The 23,708-nt window shown below is 32.6% G+C and overlaps 2 protein-coding genes across 2 annotated transcripts in view; both read left to right on the top strand.

Annotated features, from left to right (window-relative positions):
- LOC120350197 (aarF domain-containing kinase 1-like) lies at positions 1 to 11,827 on the top strand. The gene is made up of 5 exons (XM_039422717.1): positions 1 to 143; positions 7,922 to 8,073; positions 8,840 to 8,941; positions 9,639 to 9,842; positions 11,819 to 11,827. Exons 2-5 carry the CDS (start codon positions 7,948 to 7,950, stop codon positions 11,825 to 11,827), a joined length of 441 nt encoding a protein of 146 aa, XP_039278651.1. The 5' UTR covers positions 1 to 143; positions 7,922 to 7,947.
- LOC111049873 (aarF domain-containing kinase 1) overlaps positions 11,818 to 23,708 on the top strand; it is a 17,394-nt gene continuing 5,503 nt past the window's right edge. The window contains exons 1-5 of the mRNA XM_039423101.1: positions 11,818 to 11,970; positions 12,749 to 12,850; positions 17,122 to 17,325; positions 19,552 to 19,710; positions 21,494 to 21,652. Coding sequence (XP_039279035.1) covers positions 11,845 to 11,970; positions 12,749 to 12,850; positions 17,122 to 17,325; positions 19,552 to 19,710; positions 21,494 to 21,652 — 750 coding nt within the window. The 5' untranslated portion in view covers positions 11,818 to 11,844. The remainder of the gene's footprint in view (positions 11,971 to 12,748; positions 12,851 to 17,121; positions 17,326 to 19,551; positions 19,711 to 21,493; positions 21,653 to 23,708) is intronic.

Genomic DNA, 23,708 nt, shown 5'->3' on the forward strand with positions numbered 1-23,708 from the left:
GTTTTCAAGCATAATACATTTTAACATTGATATTTTGAGTTCCAGATATTTCCAATTCTGCGGCCCCCTCGAGACGTGTGCAAGGAATCGTACCTTCAGTTTTAAATTCAATTCAAAATACTGTGTTTTTCTTCTGTTTAAGAGTGAGTACTTATAATGTAGGTACTATTTCTATAGTGAGGTCCACGTTATAATGGCAGTGGATAAAGATAGAAGAATAGGAATGCCGATTCTCTGCATTAATTTATTATTTTTCTACACTGTCAAAAACATAATTGGCATCGTTGTAGACCTAGAAAAGGATAGTACCACCAGCTTTGTCGAATGATAGACAAGGATAGCAAAACCAAAGTTCATCAAATACTGTCATTATAACGTGGACCTCGCTATAATCAAGTTTGGGCTCATTCTTTTGCTTTTATTGGTTGGATTTGTTGTCTAGTGATCAATTAAGGTAAAGTTTGTTCAATGTTGTGTTATTCAACTTTATTTATTTATTTACAAGACTTACAGAACAGAGTTTACACCCTTTTCCGCGAGTAAACCAAGCTTGTCGTGTGCGTGAAGCGACAAGCTGGATCGAAAAAAGACCTAGTTTGTCGTCGTCCCAGTTTTACAATTGTTTCTCTTTTTTTTTTGTTGTGGTGGTTTTATGGGCTGGCGGTTCTCGGCGACCCTTCACAAAAGTAGAAGGAATCTTTCTTCTTCTTCCTCTTTACTGTCTTCTTCTTCTTCTATTCTCTGTGTGTTAATTCAAGGTTATGTCTTTATAGGTTATAATAATAATAGACCTAAGTATGATTGTGTAAAGTGTATTTCTATTTGTTGTGAAACATTTTTGTGCAATTGCGATTATATAACAGTAGAACATGATAGTGTAAAATGTGTTTGTCTCTCAAAAATTTATATCGTTGAAACTTTTAGCACCTTTAATCCTAGTAGGCTAATGCTTATCAATGTTTATTTCCATTATTTTCTTTCACTGAATGCTCCGGTCATGAAAGATTAATAATAGTCTATTGGTGAAATTTGCAGACAGGTATGAAATTTTCGAATTATAAATTAAAATATCTTATTTTGTAGATTTTAATTGATTAGTAATGTTATTCAACATAATTAGTTGGCTTGTCCAAATGCTGCACCGGTTTCTCTCCTGGGCTTTACTGTTGATAACAAGCTGAGCTAGGAAAAGAATACAATGTATCTACAAAACTATACATTATGTTTGAAAACACGAATTCAAGGATCCAAAGGTTCAAAAAACCTCATACGTTAACCGAAGCTTATTATGTGTCCCAAGAACGTTAGTTGGGCAAACCAATACCCGTGTTCTTTACAAGATCCATGAGTTTTTTCCCTATACTAACATCCCATTCATCACCTGATTGCTTGCAGCCAAACAGAGCTCTTCTCCTTGCCACTAGTCTCTTGCAATTCAATATGATATGCTTGGCATTCTCTTCAGATTGATTGGTCCTCATGTCCTATGTGAGTTTCACGACTGGCTTTTTTGTAGGTCCTTCCGCTGAGGGAAGAATCGCCAAATTGCCACTAGGGCGCATGGTCACCCTCGACTCAGCCTCTCAATCCACCTTTGTGCACGGAGTTTCATCCATCTCTGGTCTCTTGGATTTTGCCCCTCCGAAACTTTGCAGGGTTAAAATCTTTACCTCTCTCAGATTTGTCTGAATGGCCGCCCTTGTTTGAGCAGTGGTGAGGTTAGGTCTCTTCACCCGCAAACTGCTCAGCTGCTCTATTGCATCCTCAACATTCCTGCGCATTCTTGTTTTTCTGGACTTCTGAGAAGCTCATCTTCTCTCTCTAGTTGGGATGGTGTGATTAATTCTACGTCATCTATGTCGTGATCAGTAGAAGTTTTTTTCAATGTTGATAGCCTCTACATAAGAGTGCAAGGAAACCTTCTGTGTTTTTGAAGCACCCATTTCAGATTGATGGGGCAGATCCCGATGGGTTTGAAGGCAAAGCAACTTCTGGAGTTGCCTTAAGGTATTTTTATTTGTTCATGTGGTTCCCACAAACAGCTAGGAAAGTAGAGTCGACTCAGACAGAGCCCCACATGCTCAGGCAAGGCTAAATACTACAGCAGGGCGCCTGGTATCCTGCATGCACCGTTAGAGACACCATATAAAAGGCCTGGTGCCATCCATCTATTAGCACAGTCCACATCACACCTTGGGTTAGATTTCACTAGGGAGGCATCTACGAAGTTAATTAGAGTTATAAACCTATTTAAAGAATTAGAAACAAACTCAACATTCAGCATCTGTTGATGCTGTACAGCACCACTCAGTTTTTAACAGTCACATCCAGTATGCATCCTGCTCTGCGGACATTCAGCTCATATGAAGGACATCTTGCTTCTAAGTTACAAAAGAAAGCTCTGCAAACATTGATATACAGTGATTTTGATGACCATAGCAAGCCCATCTTCCTTCGACTGGGTCTACACACAGTCTATGGACAATGTATCTTGGTATTACTCCTGTATATCAAGACTCATCAGGCATCCTTCACCGTAAGAGATCAGATTTATGATCAATGAACTAGAAGAAGGGTGAATATCGACGTACCCAGTTATAAACTTTCCGAAGTAAATGACTGTTTCCCAGCACTAGTCATAAAGATGTTTCTCTTCAGACTGCCTGGTAACAACAGTTTCAAAAATGCAATCACACAGTGTGGCTTATTGAAAAGAGTTAACAGCTTGAGTGAGTTTATCAACAATAAAGTGATTGGACGACACGACTGAGTTTTTAAAAATTGGAACTTTATTAACACTACAACTACAAAGAAAACCGAATTAAAGAATTTCGGGAGCCGAGTGCTCTCGTCAAGTGATTGAGTAGAACTGACTAAAACTATTTTAGACATAAAGAAGACAATGCATAGTCAGCTATATTGTATAACAATAGGGTTGTATACTACTACTCTAGATATTCAACTCCTCCACCCCTACACTGAAGCTGTCCTCAGCGATCAGAATTTTGGGTTTGGAGGCAAGGCCCAAGAACAAAATGTTGGGGCTCGCGAAGTTGTTACTACATTAACATGGTTTCTACAATTATTTAATAAAGTTATAGAATTTAAATACAATAAATATACTAATAATAACAATAAAACATATAATAAAAATCCAAATATAAAAAGTATCGTCTTTTGCAATGCTAAGTTCTTCTATTGCTAGTAGTGGTTCAATCTTAATATTTGCTTCATGAACATGAATAATATCAAATGAAAAGTTTGTTTTCAATTTACGAAATGGAACTTCAGATGGGATTGATATATCACTTTCCCAATACTCATGTATTTTAGGATGTTCGAATAACTGTTCTGACTTATTAAGATACAATAATTGAGTTGATTTTGGATAAAATGTAGTGTTCTTTTTGTCTGATAGAATAATAGCTTTGTCAATTTTGTACAGTAGATATTGATTGATAATTGGAATGAATTTCACCAAAGAACCAGAATCATTAATTACTAATTTATTGTTTACAGTGTTCTAATTTCTTATCTCTTAACACTTCACTTATACACTTATTTTTTATCACTGTCACATTTCTGCAGTAGTAGTTGTCACACAAAAATTCACATTTACCAGATAGAATTTCGTCATATCTCAGATAAGAGAAGGATATTCATGAATGGTGGTAACTTCAGTATTACGATAAACAGGATAGGATAATAAGAAGAAGGTTTCATAAGTAGGTGATTTTAAAGGGAATTCTATAAAGTAGGATATATATTTGAGCCTGTGAAATTAAAGTGGTGTAAGTCATATCAACCTTCTTCTGAGAAATTAAAGGTTTTAGTAGAAGCTATTCACTCAATTCCCAAGTGAGAAGGTGATGAATTCAATGTTTTTAGGGCCACAAGCATGTATTGTTCTCACTAATGACTATTGATTTGACCAAGAAAATAATCAACATTTTTGTAGGTATGTTTAATTACATGCACCACTCTGAACACTATAATGATTATGACTCTCTCTGGACAGTTCCTTGAACCATATGACTTACACCACTCTTCTAGTAATAGATTAATAGTTCTAGAACCCATGACTGGACTTAACTCGAAAAAAAAAATGACTTACACCACTCTGACTTTCACAGTATATTATACTGAGCAGTGTACCTTTGCTAATTGCCATAACACTTCTGGCTTTTTAGAAATCAATTTTACATTAGATTCAGAAATAATATGATTTATTTCCTTATGGGATAATATACTAGAATGTAGAATATTTGATTTACAAAATTCCAAACTAGTATCTAAATCACTTATTTTATTAAAGAGCAAACTTAATTAGCTAAATAAAAGGGAAATTGCTGGTTCAGCTGTACAGCCGTAGTTTCATTTGAGAGAGTTTTGAAATAATTTTCAAATTATTCGCATTAATCTTTTTCAAGTCAGCATTAAAATCGTCAATGAGCCTTTTGTTAACTGAAAATTGATTCTCAATTATTATGCTGTAAGCGGTATTCGTTTGACTGAACTTGAAATAATATTTTGTCGTATTTTTCTTTGTCGTTCGCATCCATGTTACCGGTTACCCATGAAATAGCAGAGCCAAGTCCATTGAAAAGTCCACGCTTATTTCTATTTTTGCTGATATTGATGTGATCTAGTTTTATTTCTGTATATTTTAAATGCATTGTTATGATGTCTAGACGGCCTTGATCGATATTGTGTTTACTCAAAGTGAATATTCTTTTGATTGTTTTTAATTCAATACGCAACATGTTTAAATGTATATTATGCATGTATGTGAAGGTTTCATTTATTACGAATGAGTCCTGAATTTTGATAGGAGTGATGCCTGATGTTTTACTTAGATCAGTCAATCTATATCTCGGGTTTGCTGGTGTTAGCAACGCCACAGCATCAGAAGAACAAACATTGTTACTGTCGATTGAGGTTGGTGGGTGATGTTCCGGTTGTCGTCAGCGGCGTCGGCGTCGGTGTCGTCTTCTCCTTCAGATGATATTAGGACAGCAGGAATCCTCCTATAGGTGGCGAGATCTCAGTCCCTCTGTAGAGTCCTCTAGTCTCCTGCGGTGGCCAGCGTGGAGTTGAACTAACTGCGAGGCTGGATACGGTTACAGCGTGATGGTGATAACAGCTTGATGATGGTTCTCCATTGAGAAGTACTTCGTTTTTGTTGTTTGTGTTGATTTACACTTATCGACACTGGTTTATTCTTGTTAAAGAAATTTTTGAAAGTTTTAGTTTACTCTGATAACACTTGACTTTGTTTTCTCGTTGGAGAATAATTTTGTAGTTGAGTGGGGTGTAGATTAAGTCGAGTCACTTTCACTATGAGTTTCTCATTGCATTGGAGAAATAAAAAAATATGGGTTGGTTCGCGGATGAAGAGGTGAAACTCAAAGTTTTTTCGTTGCACAAGATAAAAAGTATTGTATCCGAGTTGAATGAACGTGGATGGATACAACGATAAAACTTCCCGCGGCGTAAGTTCGAGCGCTAGTTAAGTGATTGGACGACACGACTGAGTTTTTAAAAATTGAAACTTTGTTAACACTACAACTACAAAGAATACCGAATTAAAGAATTTCGGGAGCCGAGTGCTCTTTTCAAGTGATTGAGTAGAACTGACTAAAACTAATTAATTGAGAGATAAAGGAGACAATGCATAGTCAGCTATATTCTATAACAATAGGGTTGTATACTACTACTGTAGATATTTAACTAATGACAACATGAGTTACCAATTCTCAACGCCGCCTGCTCTTGCCAATCCCTAACCAGCCTGACAGACTGCGTCAGAAAAATTTAATATGGTATGTGACTAAAAAAACCAATGTAACCCATGAAGAGAGTCCTCCGTAAACCCTCTTTACCAAGATTGTTCAAGCCTCTTGAACCAAACTTTAAACCTCTACCTTAATTTTTCTGTTTTCAAAGATGTCAGCTTTGCTGTCTATAGTGATATTTAAGTTGAAAACTCCAGATAAATTAATAACCATTCGCCTGCTACTCTCAATTTGAGAGCCGATCTCCTCCAAATACCATTTGTACGAACAACGAGGTTTCAAAATAGTTTCCCATTGGTTCGAAACCCAACTGAAGCTGTAGATCCACTCATCTCTCATTTTAGTTAGTTTTAGTTTATTCTCTGCTACATTGACTGGTAAATTGTCAGATTTTAGTGCTCCATCCATAATATGGTGTCTAGGGGTGACCAAAGCAGTATGATCAAGCAGTATAATATGCTGAAAAGTATGTACTTGAACATATTCCGAGATTGTGTAATAATGTTTTTGTTATAAATAATGCTTCAATTTTGAAATGAACAGACTTTTTCTATCTATGGATTCAATATAAGGTGGGAGAAGGTTGGAGTAGCTCAGGCTCATCAATGTGGGCGCGTGTCCAGACCTCTTTCTGTAAAACTTGAGTCGAAATATCAGATACCTATCAATTGTAGCTTACAGCCTTCTTCTAAGATTCCCTGTTTCACCAAGCTCCGTCAACACATTTGAGTTTGGTCATATCAGGTACAGTTTAAAACGAGTGCTTTGAAATATATTATTTCTATGGCAATATCCATCATTTATAATTCCAGTTCACACTTTTCAAGCTCACCCGGTCTGATTATTTTCAAGTGTCTTGACCAAGCTTGGTGGAACTGGGCATTAGACTTGAAATATAGAAAAGCTTAATCAGAATAAAATTATTATCTGAATAAAGAGTCAAGGTTTCAGGATAAAAATGAACAAACTGTTGGAATTACTAATCAGAAGAGTTCAATCCCCATCGTACACTTTATTATAGTTTTGTTACTCGTTTTCAAATTCTGAATAATTGAATCTTTAGAATTGTTTTTATTGTTCCAGCCCACACAAGCATTTCAGGTAGACTTGTTGATGAATGATGTTTAGACCTTGAAACCTATTCAACGATCTGAGTAGCCTTCTATTTTCTATTCATGCCATCCATTCAAAACAAAAACGAAAGTATTTCTTCTGCTTGATTAATCAAGTGCCTTAGCAGTATTAAATTATTAGTAGTAGTATTCAAACTAGAGTCAAGTCAACATAATTGCGGTAAAACGCGGATGATTTCATTGGATATACGTACTTTAATGTCTTCAATTATCGTGGTTTAATTTGGTATGGATTTTTTTGTAAAGAATTTAATGCATGTTTTGAAAGCTTATAGGATAACAACATTGAAAGATTATGAAACTCATTACTAGTACTCATCAATCACTTTTCAATCTTCAACTACTACAATTTTCTCATAGACTTTGTAAATAATTAGTTTCAATTGAAATTAGTTACTTTTAGTTATTAATTACGTTTTAGTAATTAGTTAATAAGTCATTAATTTGTAGATTTTTATGCATAAATTCGTTTTCTGGCAGGTTATAATATTATTATTTAAGCTTATTGGTCGTTTTATCTAGGAACTTATTAATTCTCAATATTTTTTTTTGACAATTTCTCAGTCTTTTTCATTTAATCTCAATAATATTGTTTAAATTTATTGATTGAACCTAGTTTAGTGAAAAATGTTATGGATATATATATATTTTTTTTTGACAATTTCTCAGTCTTTTTCATTTAATCTCAATAATATTGTTTAAATTTATTGATTGAACCTAGTTTAGTGAAAAATATTATGGAGGTAAATGTTGATACGTCCAGATAGAAATTTAATGCAGGCCCATTTATTATAAATTAGTAATATTGTGGTAACTTTGTAATATCACTAGTAATATTTTGGTAACTTTGTAATATAATATAACGTTACTATATATACACATATTTACACATATTGATATGTGTATTAGCATAGATAAATGTGGATAATTAACCATCAAATAATAATCATATCTCAATATTATATTCTGTATTCAATTATATTTTTGTTACAGGTTTTGTGAGAAGTAGATGCTTGAAAATGAAAAAGGTTTTTGGTTATAGCCTGGCCACAGCATCTGCCCTAGTGCTGGGTAAAAGTTTGGTTGACAACGATTTTGATGTTGGTTCTCTCGCTGTTGTACGTCTTGGACGTGCTGGTTTAACTGTAAGTGAATTTAACTGTAAAATTACATATTAATGCTATCTAATATTTATATTTCATTATTTAATATTTTGAGTAAACTGACACTCTTTACAAGACGCCGCCTGATTTATTCAAAATTTCCGCCCTTATTCAATATTCTGTCGAAATAAGCACTTTTATGATCGAAATTCAGCACTTTGGACCAAACAGTGATTTATGTAAAATTCATTTATTTATTAACAATTTCCGCCACTTATTCAATATTCTGTCGAAATAAGCACTTTAATGATCGAAATTCAGAACTTTAGATCTAATAGTGAAGTTTAAATATACTCGTGAAGTTGAAGAAAAATAAACGCATATAATTTCGTTTAGTAGAACGTGTAAATTGACCGTCATAAGTTTTTTAAGACTCTTTGTCTTACTTTGTACTTTCGTTATTTTATAAATTTTGTAATTTAGTATCGAGTTTCATTCATAAAAAAACCATTTGATCCAAAAACCTTCATAGTATTTCATTCAGTTAATAAAAAAATCGAAGAGAACAGTAAGCTAACTATTATTCATATCATTTATATTCATTTTGACAGCTTGCTGAAGATAAATTATTTTGAAACTACTAATCTATTCTATCAATCGGACAGTCTTTTGTACTTTATATGCCGTACATGCCCTGCGGTACATTAGTTATCCTTTAGCTCGTTTTATTTTTCAGTCAACAAAAGATGAAAATACCGCTATGCATAGATTTGATAATACATGTTTTTACTGAACTTTGATGTTCCAGGTATTTGATGTAGTGAAGATGTATAAGAGAGATTTCTACCATGAGGTGAAAAGACTGAACATTGAAAAATCTTCGGAAGAATACAGTACTCTTAGATCTCAGGTAAAATATGAAATTGGTTAATTGCACTTGAAAAAACAAGAAGTAGTGACTCTAATTGATTACTGTATCACTTACCAAATTGTTTTACGAAATTATTTCAATTTAAAATTTGTATAAAAGTAAATTCGAATGGCTTTTTATTGGTGGAGACTTCCTTGAGGCGGGAAGGTTCCATCTCGCCTGAGCCATCAATGGGCCTTCGACTGTCTTACTTCAAACATTTATAGTTCATTTACTTACTGGCTGAAGCACTTTTGAGGTTCCAGGTCACATGAGACTCTGTCAAGAGCAGTCTACCAAATCGATTGGCTGGATAGTATGTGTTGGATTAGAAAAATGCGGGTGTAATTTTATCAAATATTGAAAACAATTTTGTTCGACTTTATTTGTTCATTCAGGATATCCCAATGAAAATTTATTGTGTTTGAAGACGCAGTTATGGGACCTGATTTTTCAATGAAATAAAGTTGATGTAAGCATCAAATAAATACTATATGACTTTGAGACTCTGTCAAGAACAGTCTACCAGATCGATTGGCTGGATAGTATTTGTTGGATTAAGAAAATGCGGGTGACATTATTGCGGTCAGAAATGATTTTTTATTAGAGTTTATTGTGAATATTTATTGAAATGAATGATAATCAATAGAAATGTCCATCCCCGATTGAGAAAGAATCGTATTTGATCCTTTTTCAGGTTCATAAGAAGTCCGCTGAAAGAATCCTGGAATTGTGTAGAGCGAATAAAGGAGTGTACATAAAAGTGGGTCAACACATCGGTGCTCTTGAGTACCTGGTTCCGATTGAATACGTCGACACTATGAAAGTTCTTCACAGCAACGCTCCTCGGTCCAGTTTAGAAGACGTTATGCGTGTTCTACGCGAAGAGCTCAAGTGCGAGGTAAATATTGTGACATTCACTTCATACTGTCAGCATTAATTTTATTGATTCTTTGTTGATTGATCCATAGGATAAGTACATCATAAAAGTGATAGGGAGAGAAAAAATAATGTATCCTTGTGCTATTCCTCTCCCAAATTTAGATAAGGTTACACATAGTCCGAAATAGGTTAAATAAGTCTTGTAGTTGTTCACATCACAAAATTTTCAGTCCTCGATTATTTTAACAAAGTAAATTTATATAAATTAAATATATTGAAGTAAATTGAATGAGAAACATGATTGTTATTTATAACGCTTTCTGACACTTTATCAGCATTTGTTAAATGGGAAAAATTGTTTTTATTTATAAGGAATAGTGAAAGTTTAAAGTTGATTTCACCTTACCGGTTGCAAAATTAAAAAACAAAATTAAAATACTTGATTCATTCATTACTGATATAGTCACTAAACACTAATAAAAGACATACCTAAGTCAAAGCCGAAGCATATTCGAGTCAAATTGTGGACCTGGCATTGAAGAATGTGATTAAAAGGTCACATTCTTCTATTCATTTAATTATTTTAATCATTTCATACACATATTAGTTCATTGATTAATATAATATACAATCTAACAATACTAGTAGTTCTGTGAACATTAGACCTCACGCAGTATTCTCATCCACAAGTACCTGATTGAAACTGTAGACCTAGCAATAGACTGGCTTCTCCACACATCTGTGTAATCACTTGTAAGCTGATTTATGATGAATGATTCTATAGTCTGATTTTTACTCTAATATTGGCGTATGAAGGAGGCTCCGTTTTCCTTTTATATTATCCTTGAAATGCAAAATTTCCAAAAACCTTGTATATAGGTCGACGCGAAATTAAAAAAGGAACATACCTGTCAAATTTCATGAAAATCTATTATCGCGTTTCGCCGTAAATGCGCAACATATAAACATCTAAACATTAAGAGAAATGCCGAACCGTCGACTTGAATCTTAGACCTCACTTCGCTCGGTCAATTATAGACTAGCAGGTAACCCGTGCTCCGCAAAGGTCTAATTGAAAACTTGACCTACTGAAATCTTGATTAATTAAAAATAGGCCTATAACCATCCTCGGTAAATTAGGAATCTATTTGCGATTAGGAATCTATTTCAGCTTAATCAGTGTACAATCCAGTTCTTTCCTTTATTGTTGTATAGATATAATAGTATACAAATGGTTGCGAGCTTGCAAATGGATGCAATTATTAGTCAGAATACAAATTCATTGAATAACCTAACAAAATCGTTCTGAATCAACATATTACACATATAATAGATTACAAACGTATAAAGATAACTTGTTAGGCTTGTCTTTTTTCTTCAGGGCTACTTTTAATATAAATAAAATATAAATCTGAGTACCATTTTGAATTATTTTTCACGGCTACAGTAGCCGAAACATGTCGTGCAAAATAATTCAAAACGGTACTCAGATTTATATTTTTACTTGTTGGGCTTATTTAATATTGAAAGAAATATAACATGCAAGATGTATCTGACAATTTCTCAGTCTTTTTCATTTAATCTCAATAATATTGTTTAAATTTATTGATTGAACCTAGTTTAGTGAAAAATGTTATGGATATATATATATTTTTTTTGACAATTTCTCAGTCTTTTTCATTTAATCTCAATAATATTGTTTAAATTTATTGATTGAACCTAGTTTAGTGAAAAATATTATGGAGGTAAATGTTGATACGTCCAGATAGAAATTTAATGCAGGCCCATTTATTATAAATTAGTAATATTGTGGTAACTTTGTAATATCACTAGTAATATTTTGGTAACTTTGTAATATAATATAACGTTACTATATATACACATATTTACACATATTGATATGTGTATTAGCATAGATAAATGTGGATAATTAACCATCAAATAATAATCATATCTCAATATTATATTCTGTATTCAATTATCTTTTTGTTACAGGTTTTGTGAGAAGTAGATGCTTGAAAATGAGAAAGGTTTTTGGTTATAGCCTGGCCACAGCATCTGCCCTAGTGCTGGGTAAAAGTTTGGTTGACAACGATTTTGATGTTGGTTCTCTCGCTGTTGTACGTCTTGGACGTGCTGGTTTAACTGTAAGTGAATTTAACTGTAAAATTACATATTAATGCTATCTAATATTTATATTTCATTATTTAATATTTTGAGTAAACTGACACTCTTTACAAGACGCCGCCTGATTTATTCAAAATTTCCGCCCTTATTCAATATTCTGTCGAAATAAGCACTTTTATGATCGAAATTCAGCACTTTGGACCAAACAGTGATTTATGTAAAACTAAAAATTCATTTATTTATTAAAAATTTCCGCCACTTATTCAATATTCTGTCGAAATAAGCACATTAATGATCGAAATTCAGAACTTTAAATCTAATAGTGAAGTTTAAATATACTCGTGAAGTTGAAGAAAAATAAACGCATATAATTTCGTTTAGTAGAACGTGTAAATTGACCGTCATAAGTTTTTTAAGACTCTTTGTCTTACTTTGTACTTACGTTATTTTATAAATTTTGTAATTTAGTATTGAGTTTCATTCATAAAAAACCATTTGATCCAAAAACCTTCATAGTATTTCTATTTCATTCAGTTAATAAAAAAATCGAAGAGAACAGTAAGCTAACTATTATTCATATCATTTATATTCATTTTGACAGCTTGCTGAAGATAAATTATTTTGAAACTACTAATCTATTCTATCAATCGGACAGTCTTTTTGTACTTTATACTCGTACATGCCCTGCGGTACATTAGTTATCCTTTAGCTCGTTTTATTTTTCAGTCAACAAAAGATGAAAATAGCGCTATGCATAGATTTGATAATACATGTTTTTACTGAACTTTAATGTTCCAGGTATTTGATGTAGTGAAGATGTATAAGAGAGATTTCTACCATGAGGTGAAAAGACTGAACATTGAAAAATCTTCGGAAGAATACAGTACTCTTAGATCTCAGGTAAAATATGAAATTGGTTAATTGCACTTGAAAAAACAAGAAGTAGTGACTCTAATTGATTACTGTATCACTTACCAAATTGTTTTACGAAATTATTTCAATTTAAAATTTGTATAAAAGTAAATTCGAATGGCTTTTTATTGGTGGAGACTTCCTTGAGGCGGGAAGGTTCCATCTCGCCTGAGCCATCAATGGGCCTTCGACTGTCTTACTTCAAACATTTATAGTTCATTTACTTACTGGCTGAAGCACTTTTGAGGTTCCAGGTCACATGAGACTCTGTCAAGAGCAGTCTACCAAATCGATTGGCTGGATAGTATGTGTTGGATTAGAAAAATGCGGGTGTAATTTTATCAAATATTGAAAACAATTTTGTTCGACTTTATTTGTTCATTCAGGATATCCCAATGAAAATTTATTGTGTTTGAAGACGCAGTTATGGGACCTGATTTTTCAATGAAATAAAGTTGATGTAAGCATCAAATAAATACTATATGACTTTGAGACTCTGTCAAGAACAGTCTACCAGATCGATTGGCTGGATAGTATTTGTTGGATTAAGAAAATGCGGGTGACATTATTGCGGTCAGAAATGATTTTTTATTAGAGTTTATTGTGAATATTTATTGAAATGAATGATAATCAATAGAAATGTCCATCCCCGATTGAGAAAGAATCGTATTTGATCCTTTTTCAGGTTCATAAGAAGTCCGCTGAAAGAATCCTGGAATTGTGTAGAGCGAATAAAGGAGTGTACATAAAAGTGGGTCACACATCGGTGCTCTTGAGTACCTGGTTCCGATTGAATACGTCGACACTATGAAAGTTCTTCACAGCAACGCTCCTCGGTCCAGTTTAGAAGACGTTATGCGTGTTCTACGCGAAGAGCTCAAGTGCGAGGTAAATATTGTGACATTCACTTCATACTGTCAGCATTATTTTATTGATTCTTTGTTGATTGATCCATAGGATAAGTACATCATAAAAGTGATAGGGAGAGAAAAAATAATGTATCCTTGTGCTATTCCTCTCCCAAATTTAGATAAGGTTACACATAGTCCGAAATAGGTTAAATAAGTCTTGTAGTTGTTCACATCACAAAATTTTCAGTCCTCGATTATTTTAACAAAGTAAATTTATATAAATTAAATATATTGAAGTAAATTGAATGAGAAACATGATTGTTATTTATAACGCTTTCTGACACTTTATCAGCATTTGTTAAATGGGAAAAATTGTTTTTATTTATAAGGAATAGTGAAAGTTTAAAGTTGATTTCACCTTACCGGTTGCAAAATTAAAAAACAAAATTAAAATACTTGATTCATTCATTACTGATATAGTCACTAAACACTAATAAAAGACATACCTAAGTCAAAGCCGAAGCATATTCGAGTCAAATTGTGGACCTGGCATTGAAGAATGTGATTAAAAGGTCACATTCTTCTATTCATTTAATTATTTTAATCATTTCATACACATATTAGTTCATTGATTAATATAATATACAATCTAACAATACTAGTAGTTCTGTGAACATTAGACCTCACGCAGTATTCTCATCCACAAGTACCTGATTGAAACTGTAGACCTAGCAATAGACTGGCTTCTCCACACATCTGTGTAATCACTTGTAAGCTGATTTATGATGAATGATTCTATAGTCTGATTTTTACTCTAATTTGGCGTATGAAGGAGGCTCCGTTTTCCTTTTATATTATCCTTGAAATGCAAAATTTCCAAAAACCTTGTATATAGGTCGACGCGAAATTAAAAAAGGAACATACCTGTCAAATTTCATGAAAATCTATTATCGCGTTTCGCCGTAAATGCGCAACATATAAACATCTAAACATTAAGAGAAATGCCGAACCGTCGACTTGAATCTTAGACCTCACTTCGCTCGGTCAATTATAGACTAGCAGGTAACCCGTGCTCCGCAAAGGTCTAATTGAAAACTTGACCTACTGAAATCTTGATTAATTAAAAATAGGCCTATAACCATCCTCGGTAAATTAGGAATCTATTTGCGATATTTCAGCTTAATCAGTGTACAATCCAGTTCTTTCCTTTATTGTTGTATAGATATAATAGTATACAAATGGTTGCGAGCTTGCAAATGGATGCAATTATTAGTCAGAATACAAATTCATTGAATAACCTAACAAAATCGTTCTGAATCAACATATTACACATATAATAGATTACAAACGTATAAAGATAACTTGTTAGGCTTGTCTTTTTTCTTCAGGGCTACTTTTAATATAAATAAAAATATAATCTGAGTACCATTTTGAATTATTTTTCGGCAATATGAAAACGCATGCAGTTAATATGTCTTTAAATAAAGGTGTTGATATCTACATGATAATTATTTTCTACCATTTTTATTTAATTAAAATTTCAAAATTATTCAAGCCTTGATAGAATGATTGACTCACTGTACAGTCAGTCGAAATGTTAATATTGAAATGAGGGGTATTTTGGCAAGCTGAACAAAAAAGTAAGGTCCTATGCACCTTTTTGATATTATTTCTTCAAATGAAAAATGAGTTTTGTTGGTTGTCAAAACTCCCCCTGGAAGAGAACTATTCATTTTATCCTATCTTTTAGTAAAATAACAATGATTTCTGCATTGAATAACATCTATCTTGCCAACAAGAATCGAACTCTTTGTGAATTTAGATATGACCTACACTTTAGATTTATATAGATCTATTAATAAATTCATGGAAATTGAAGTACTTTTTTTCAGTTAGTTGATGAAATTGATTATCAATAGAGAAAATGATAATAATTTTATCAATACAGAATTAGTTGTGTATTGATAAAATTATAATCATTTTCTCTATTGATAATCAATTTCATCAACTAACTGAAAAAAAGTACTTCAATTTCCATGAATTTATTAATAGATCTATATAAATCTAAAGTGTAGGTCATATCTAAATTCACAAAGAGTTCGATTCTTGTTGGCAAGATAGATGTTATTCAATGCAGAAATCATTGTTATTTTACTAAAAGATAGGATAAAATGAATAGTTCTCTTCCAGGGGGAGTTTTGACAACCAACAAAACTCATTTTTCATTTGAAGAAATAATATCAAAAAGGTGCATAGGACCTTACTTTTTTGTTCAGCTTGCCAAAATACCCCTCATTTCAATATTAACATTTTCGACTGACTGTACAGTGAGTCAATCATTCTATCAAGGCTTGAATAATTTTGAAATTTTAATTAAATAAAAATGGTAGAAAATAATTATCATGTAGATATCAACACCTTTATTTAAAGACATATTAACTGCATGCGTTTTCATATTGCCGACACAGAATTGATAAAACTGTAGACGTATATTTAGCAGTCTCAAAAAACTGTTCTAGCTGGAAAATTAATAATACATGCCACGTGTAGTAGGCTCATACATTCCATCAGGAAAACGAAGTTCAAAACTATGGTTCTCCAAAACATATGTTTTTGAGATAATTTCTTTGATGCAGCTGTTTCACATTCACTATTACAAATTATAAAGAGTTTGTAAAATAAAAATATTTATTGATTACCAAAACAATACTATTATTATATCAATGATAATAATTAATTATTAAAACAATACTTTTATTATATCAATAATAATAATATTATTAAACATATTTATCAATTATCAGAACAATATTATTGAGGTTGAGTGGAATCAGGTAGAAAGTAATAATAAAACAGATGTTCTTTTTTGAATTTCTATCATATTACTTTGTTATTTCCAATGATTACAACATATGTTAGAATATCACATGTCAATAAATAAATATCATCTCATTTCCATATGGCACTCACCTTACCATGTTCATAACCTTACTTATAGGATCCTTTTTCATCCTTTGAAACCCTTAGAGGCAAAATATCTCAAAATCCGTTCTTAGTGCGCGTCTAGCATGTTTGAAGAATATTTTTGCAAAGTTTCAAGTCTGTAGGACAATAGTTTGAGCTGTAGTGTGATTTTACATCAAAATTTTCGAAAAATGCCCTCTCCTGGACCCCCCTGTGCTCCTGATCGAAATTTTTCTGCATAGATCTAATGTTTTTTCGTAGCTGAACAAAAACCAGATCGATTGGCTGGATAGTATTTGTTGGATTAAGAAAATGCGGGTGACATTATTGCGGTCAGAAATGATTTTTCATTAGAGTTTATTGTGAATATTTATTGAAATGAATGATAATCAATAGAAATGTCCATCCCCGATTGAGAAAGAATCGTATTTGATCCTTTTTCAGGTTCATAAGAAGTCCGCTGAAAGAATCCTGGAATTGTGTAGAGCGAATAAAGGAGTGTACATAAAAGTGGGTCAACACATCGGTGCTCTTGAGTACCTGGTTCCGATTGAATACGTCGACACTATGAAAGTTCTTCACAGCAACGCTCCTCGGTCCAGTTTAGAAGACGTTATGCGTGTTCTACGCGAAGAGTTCAAGTGTGAGGTAAATATTGTTACATTCACTTCATACTGTCAGCATTAATTTTATTGATTCTTTGTTGATTGATCCATAGGATAAGTACATCATAAAAGTGATAGGGAGAGAAAAAATAATGTATCCTTGTGCTATTCCTCTCCCAAATTTAGATAAGGTTACACATAGTCCGAAATCGGTTAAGTCTTGTAGTTGTTCACATCACAAAATTTTCAGTCCTTAATTATTTTAACAAAGTAAATTTAAATAAATTAAATATATTAAAGTAAATTGAATGGGAAACATGGTTGTTATTTATAACGCTTTCTGACACTTTATTAGCATTAGTTAAATGGGAAAAATTGTTGTTATTTATAAGGAATAGTGAAAGTTTAAAGTTGATTTTACTTTAGCGGTTGCAAAATTAAAAAACAAAAATAAAATACTTGATTCTTTCATTACTGATATAGTCACTAAACACTAATAAAAGACATACCTAAGTCAAAGCCGAAGCATATTCGAGTCAAATTGTGGACCTGGCATTGAAGAATGTGATTAAAAGGTCACATTCTTCTATTCATTTAATTATTTTAATCATTTCATACACATATTAGTTCATTGATTAATATATACAATCTAACAATACTAGTAGTTCTGTGAACAGTAGACCTCACGCAGTATTCTCATCCACAAGTACCTGATTGAAACTGTAGACCTAGCAATAGACTGGCTTCTCCACACATCTGTGTAATCACTTGTCAGCTGATTTATGATGAATAATTCTATAGTCTGATTTTTACTCTAATATTGGCATATGAAGGAGGCTCCTTTTTCCTTTTATATTATCCTTGAAATGCAAAATTTCCAAAAACCTTGTATATAGGTCGACGCGAAATTAAAAAAGGAACATACCTGTCAAATTTCATGAAAATCTATTATCGCGTTTCGCCGTAAATGCGCAACATATAAACATCTAAACATTAAGAGAAATGCCGAACCGTCGACTTGAATCTTAGACCTCACTTCGCTCGGTCAATTATAGACTAGCAGGTAACCCGTGCTCCGCAAAGGTCTAATTGAAAACTTGACCTACTGAAATCTTGATTAATTAAAAATAGGCCTATAACCATCCTCGGTAAATTAGGAATCTATTTGCGATATTTCAGCTTAATCAGTGTACAATCCAGTTCTTTCCTTTATTGTTGTATAGATATAATAGTATACAAATGGTTGCGAGCTTGCAAATGGATGCAATTATTAGTCAGAATACAAATTCATTGAATAACCTAACAAAATCGTTCTGAATCAACATATTACACATATAATAGATTACAAACGTATAAAGATAACTTGTTAGGCTTGTCTTTTTTCTTCAGGGCTACTTTTAATATAAATAAAAATATAAATCTGAGTACCATTTTGAATTATTTTTCACGGCTACAGTAGCCGAAACATGTCGTGCAAAATAATTCAAAACGGTACTCAGATTTATATTTTTACTTGTTGGGCTTATTTAATATTGAAAGAAATATAACATGCAAGATGTATCTGACTAGTTTCTATTGGCTCTTATGTCATAAAGAGCCTCATTCAGTTCTTAATATAAAGTTGTATATTCTTTATTGTTAAAGAACTTTCGTTTTCACTTGGGGGAGATAGATCATAATAATTAAATTCAATTTGTGTTCGATTCAATTATGCTGTGGTGTAAATTTGTAATAATTTCATGATAATTGAAATAAAAACATATCATTCGGTAAAACAAACTCGGTTGTTTCATTAGAAGAAACATATTATCATTTATGTATTAAAAATTGAGTACCGGTTGCTCCAAGTCCGGTTAAATTTTAATTGTGATTAATTTCACGAAAACCAATCACAGAAGCCATTTTTTCGAAAAATCCTTCTCTGATTGGTTTTCGTGAAATTTATTAAGATTAAAATTTAACTGGATTTTGTTAAACTGGGCCTAAGTAGTCTTAGGTAAAAGATGAAAGGTTTCTCATTCTTTTTGCTTAGTATTTTACTTTTAAATTTATTTAGGCTGAACACTCCCATCAAAGATAAAGTTGTATTTTAGCTGGTGATGATTATAATTTACATTTTAGCTATAAGCTGTGTGTAAAATTAAACGATAAATTTGATCTTGAGATGGTTTCAATGCTCTTTTTCCGTAGAGTTAGTCGTATTTAAAAGAACTTTAAAAATGAATGTATTGAAGAATTGTTTTGAAGTTTGACTGTGTTTTGACTATAGCCACAAGATGTGTTCAGCAGGATCGAGCCGGAGCCGCAGGGCACCGCTTCGCTCGCTCAAGTGCACAAGGCTTGGCTAAAAGATGGCCGCGCCGTCGCTGTCAAAGTGCAGCACCCGTTTGTGCGCAAAAACTCGGCAGTCGATCTGACAACCATGGAGGTTTGTAGTACAATCCTCGGCATTTTCAAAGTTTGACATAATTATAATCCCATGATTTCGGCACTTTTCAATTCTCAATTTTCGGCACTCTTATACAGAGTGTCTGATAAGTCACTTCCTATTTTTTATACAGCTTTAATTTCTTTATTTATGAACCAATTTTGTTAGAATCATTTGATAGATAGAGCACTCTTTGAGGTTGTGTTTAACACTAATTTTCATTTGTTTTCATTTAAAAATGCCTCCTCTCTTGACTGTGGAATAACGAGTCAAAATAGCAGCTAGTTATGTGGTCTGAGGACCTGAGGTGCGAGTACAAAGATGGTGGAGGGCTGAACGAGGGATCCATGCAACACTGGATGCAAAAACTGTTATTCCAAATTGTCTGCCATTCCAAATTACTAACAACAGGGAGTGTCAAAGATGCAAGACGACCAGGAAACCATCAAGGACGTCAAGCACAGCAGAGAATGTTGACTGAGTTCGTGGAATGTTCATGAGGAGCCCTAAGAAATCACTGCGTCAAGGATCTCGTGAAAGTGGTCTTTCACCTTACTCTGTTGCAACGATTCTTAAGAAAGATCTGTGTTTTCTCATCCAGTATTGCATGGATCCCTCGTTCAGCCCTCCACCACCTTTATACTCGCACCACAGATCCCCAGAACTCATAACGAGCTGCTATTTTGGCTCGCTCTTCCACAGCCAAGAGAGGAGGTATTTTAAAATTGAAACAAATTGAAATTGGTGTTAAATACTACCTCAAAGATTGCTCTATCTAACAAATGTAGTTCTAACAAAATTGGTTTATAAATAAAGAAATTATAGCTGTATAAAAATAGGGAGTGACTTATCAGACACCCTTTAGTTTGACCTACATTGACATGATTTATCATTCATCACCTATTATATCATTCCTATGACAGCTATTGAGAGATTTACTTTCAACTGTCAGCATTGAAATTAGATCGAATATCAATAAAATTTGTCTGTGAAAGGTTTCTGAATAAATGTAATAAATTAATAAAAATCTAATAAAATATTTGAATACTTATAGTATTTACTATATACTATAGTATTTCATTATGTGCATAATGCATTATCTTAATACTAGAAAAGAATAGACAAAGACTAGACTAGGTCTTTATTTTGACCTAGGAGGGTGGAGTTAGGGCGCAGTCTTTATTACACCCAACTCTCAATGAAAACTGATGAAATAGATTGGATCAGACCATAATTATTAGTGCATAAGGGTACACGTTTTGCCCTTTTCCTTGATTTGTCTTATGGGGATCTAATGTGAAAATTATTTCTATAGAATTTTTAAAACACTCAACATCTATTTAACATTAACTCATCAGATCAGGCTACTTGATAACATGTCCGAAATATTGATGGTCAACTCATGAAATATATAATAATACATGTAACATAAAATAATATATAACATAACATAACATATAATACATATATATGTTAAATATATAAATAAATAAACTAGAAATTATACTCATGGAAGGACTCTTCTATAAAATCTGGAAAAAACATTTGCAGAATCTTGTAAATAGATACATAGGAGCTTACAAAAAAATTATCGTTCCAGAAATGGGTTAGAAAATTTGAATAAATTTAAAAATAATAATTTCTGTTCAGGAAATATGATTTTAAATAATCGTGTTTTTTTCTTTTATGTAATGAAGCAAAGCAATATTGTAGTTTTTAATAATGTGTGACAGATAAATGTGTTATTATTCAAATTCATAAGTGACTTTGTATTCATTTTCAGGTGATGGCAAAGTTTCTCATGTGGGTTTTTCCAGACTTCGATTTCCAATGGTTGGTGAATGAGTCGAAGAAGAACATTCCTTTGGAATTGGATTTTGTCAAAGAAGCTGGAAATATGGAAAAAGTTAGAGAATTATTCAAGCATTTCTCATGGTTGAAGGTAAAATGTTATCTCTTCTATTTATGACTAGCAGGTAACCCGTGCTTCGCAACGGTCTATTTTAAAACTTGAAAAACTGAAAACTTGTAATGAAATCTAGAAGAATTTAAAATGGGTCTATAAGAATCCTCGGTTGATTAAGAATTTATATGCAACATTTCAAGTAAATCAGTCCAGTAGTTCAAATGTGATGATGCGTCAAACATAATTTTCCTATCCTTTACACTTGTATACGTGTTTAAGCCAGTTCTATTTCGATCATATGATTTGGTTATTTTTTATGAAATCGTATGTACCATCAATTAAATTTAAACATTTATTCTGAAAAATCTAGAAGGAAAATTGAAATTTGGGCTTCGAGGTGCAAGAGATTGATATTTTTAGAATCTATGTGCAAAATTTGGAGATCTAAATCATTCCCGTTTTTCCGGTATGCAATCCACAAGTTGACATGTTTTGATGCGAACACACGAACAAACACAACCCTACTCTCTCTTATTATATAGATGATAAGAGCACTGATTTTTTTGGTTTGATACTTGTATTACAACTTCAGGAAGAAACTACTGTAATTGGATCACGAGTCTCTGTTCATTCAAATCATGGAACAAAGAATTACATTGGGGAGGAGAACAGCCTATGATGGTACACAAGAAGATTTCCAATCAATCAAATCAAATCAATTTTCAATTTCCTATGTGATTCACCAGAATTAATAGCATGTTATTAAAAAGTAGCTTTAAGTGTGTCTGTGATTGCACTACAAGTTGAAAATAAATTGCTTTTTTAATACAATGTAGCCTACAATATTCTTGGAACTTCTCGTTGGGTATGAATTTAGTTGATTTTATGAACTTATGTATGTTATGTCACGTTGTGTTTCTGTCATTACCTAAATAAATGAATGAATTGAAAAGACACCATGTCACTGCTGATATGAAAAAGTCAACGATAGCTACCGATTACAAACGAATAAAGCCAACGTTTAAATCTTATATTATAGTCTGTGTAAAATAAGTTGAGACTTGGCCCTCCATCCGAAGAAATTACAAGGTTGCCAATTCGTGTAAAATTGCAACTTTCACAAATTTCCAATTCAACGTCAGAATTGGATGTAGAATATCATCCCCGATATCCTAGTAGTGCTAAAAACGTTTCAGGGTTGAAGGATTAAAAGGAAATTTATGATTAAATTGGAAACATCGCGAAGATTTGTTTTTCTTTTGAATATTACTTCTCTCGAAATCATGGAACGTCGTAATGCGTAATAATTTTATATCAAATTACCGGGGAGAATGTCTCCTTTCTATTGGTGTCTGGATAATTTTTATCCGACCTATAGTTATATTCTAATTAATGATTACGTTCTTCAATGTCGAGACATTTCGAGCAAAAAACATGAAATTTTCGACACGCTGGAAATTTTTTTGTTTCAAAATATCAGTGAATGGTGAAAGCGAAAAAGTTTCTCAGAAATAATTGAAATTATTTTTTCAATTGTCAAAAGTAGTCGGAAGGTCGATTTGAAATATTTCAATTATTTCTGAGAAACTTTCTCGCTTTCACTACCTACTTATCTTTTAAAACAAAAAAGTTTCTAGCATGTCGAAAATTTCATGTTTCCTGCTCGAAATGTCTCGACATTGACGAACATAATCATTAATTAGAATATAACTGTAGGTCGGATAAAAATGATCCAGACACCAATAAAAAGGAGACATTCTCCCCGTTAATTTGATATAAAATTATTACGCATTACGACGCCCCATGATTCTGAGAGTAGTGATATTCAAAAGAAAAACTAATCTTCGCGATATTTCCAATTTTATCATAAAAGTTAAATTTCATTTAAATCCTTCTACCCTGAAACTTTTTATCTCTACTAGGATATCGGGGATAGTATTCTACATCCAATTCTGACGTTGAATTGGAAATTTGTGAAAGGTGCAATTTTACACGAATTGGCAACCTTGTAATTTCTTCGGATGGAGGGCCAAGTCTCAACTTATTTCACACAGACTATAGCTCAGCTTTGAATAAGAAAAGTCTGCTGCAT

Source organism: Nilaparvata lugens, chromosome 3 (assembly GCF_014356525.2).
Source record: "Nilaparvata lugens isolate BPH chromosome 3, ASM1435652v1, whole genome shotgun sequence".
Classification (NCBI taxonomy): domain Eukaryota; kingdom Metazoa; phylum Arthropoda; class Insecta; order Hemiptera; family Delphacidae; genus Nilaparvata; species Nilaparvata lugens.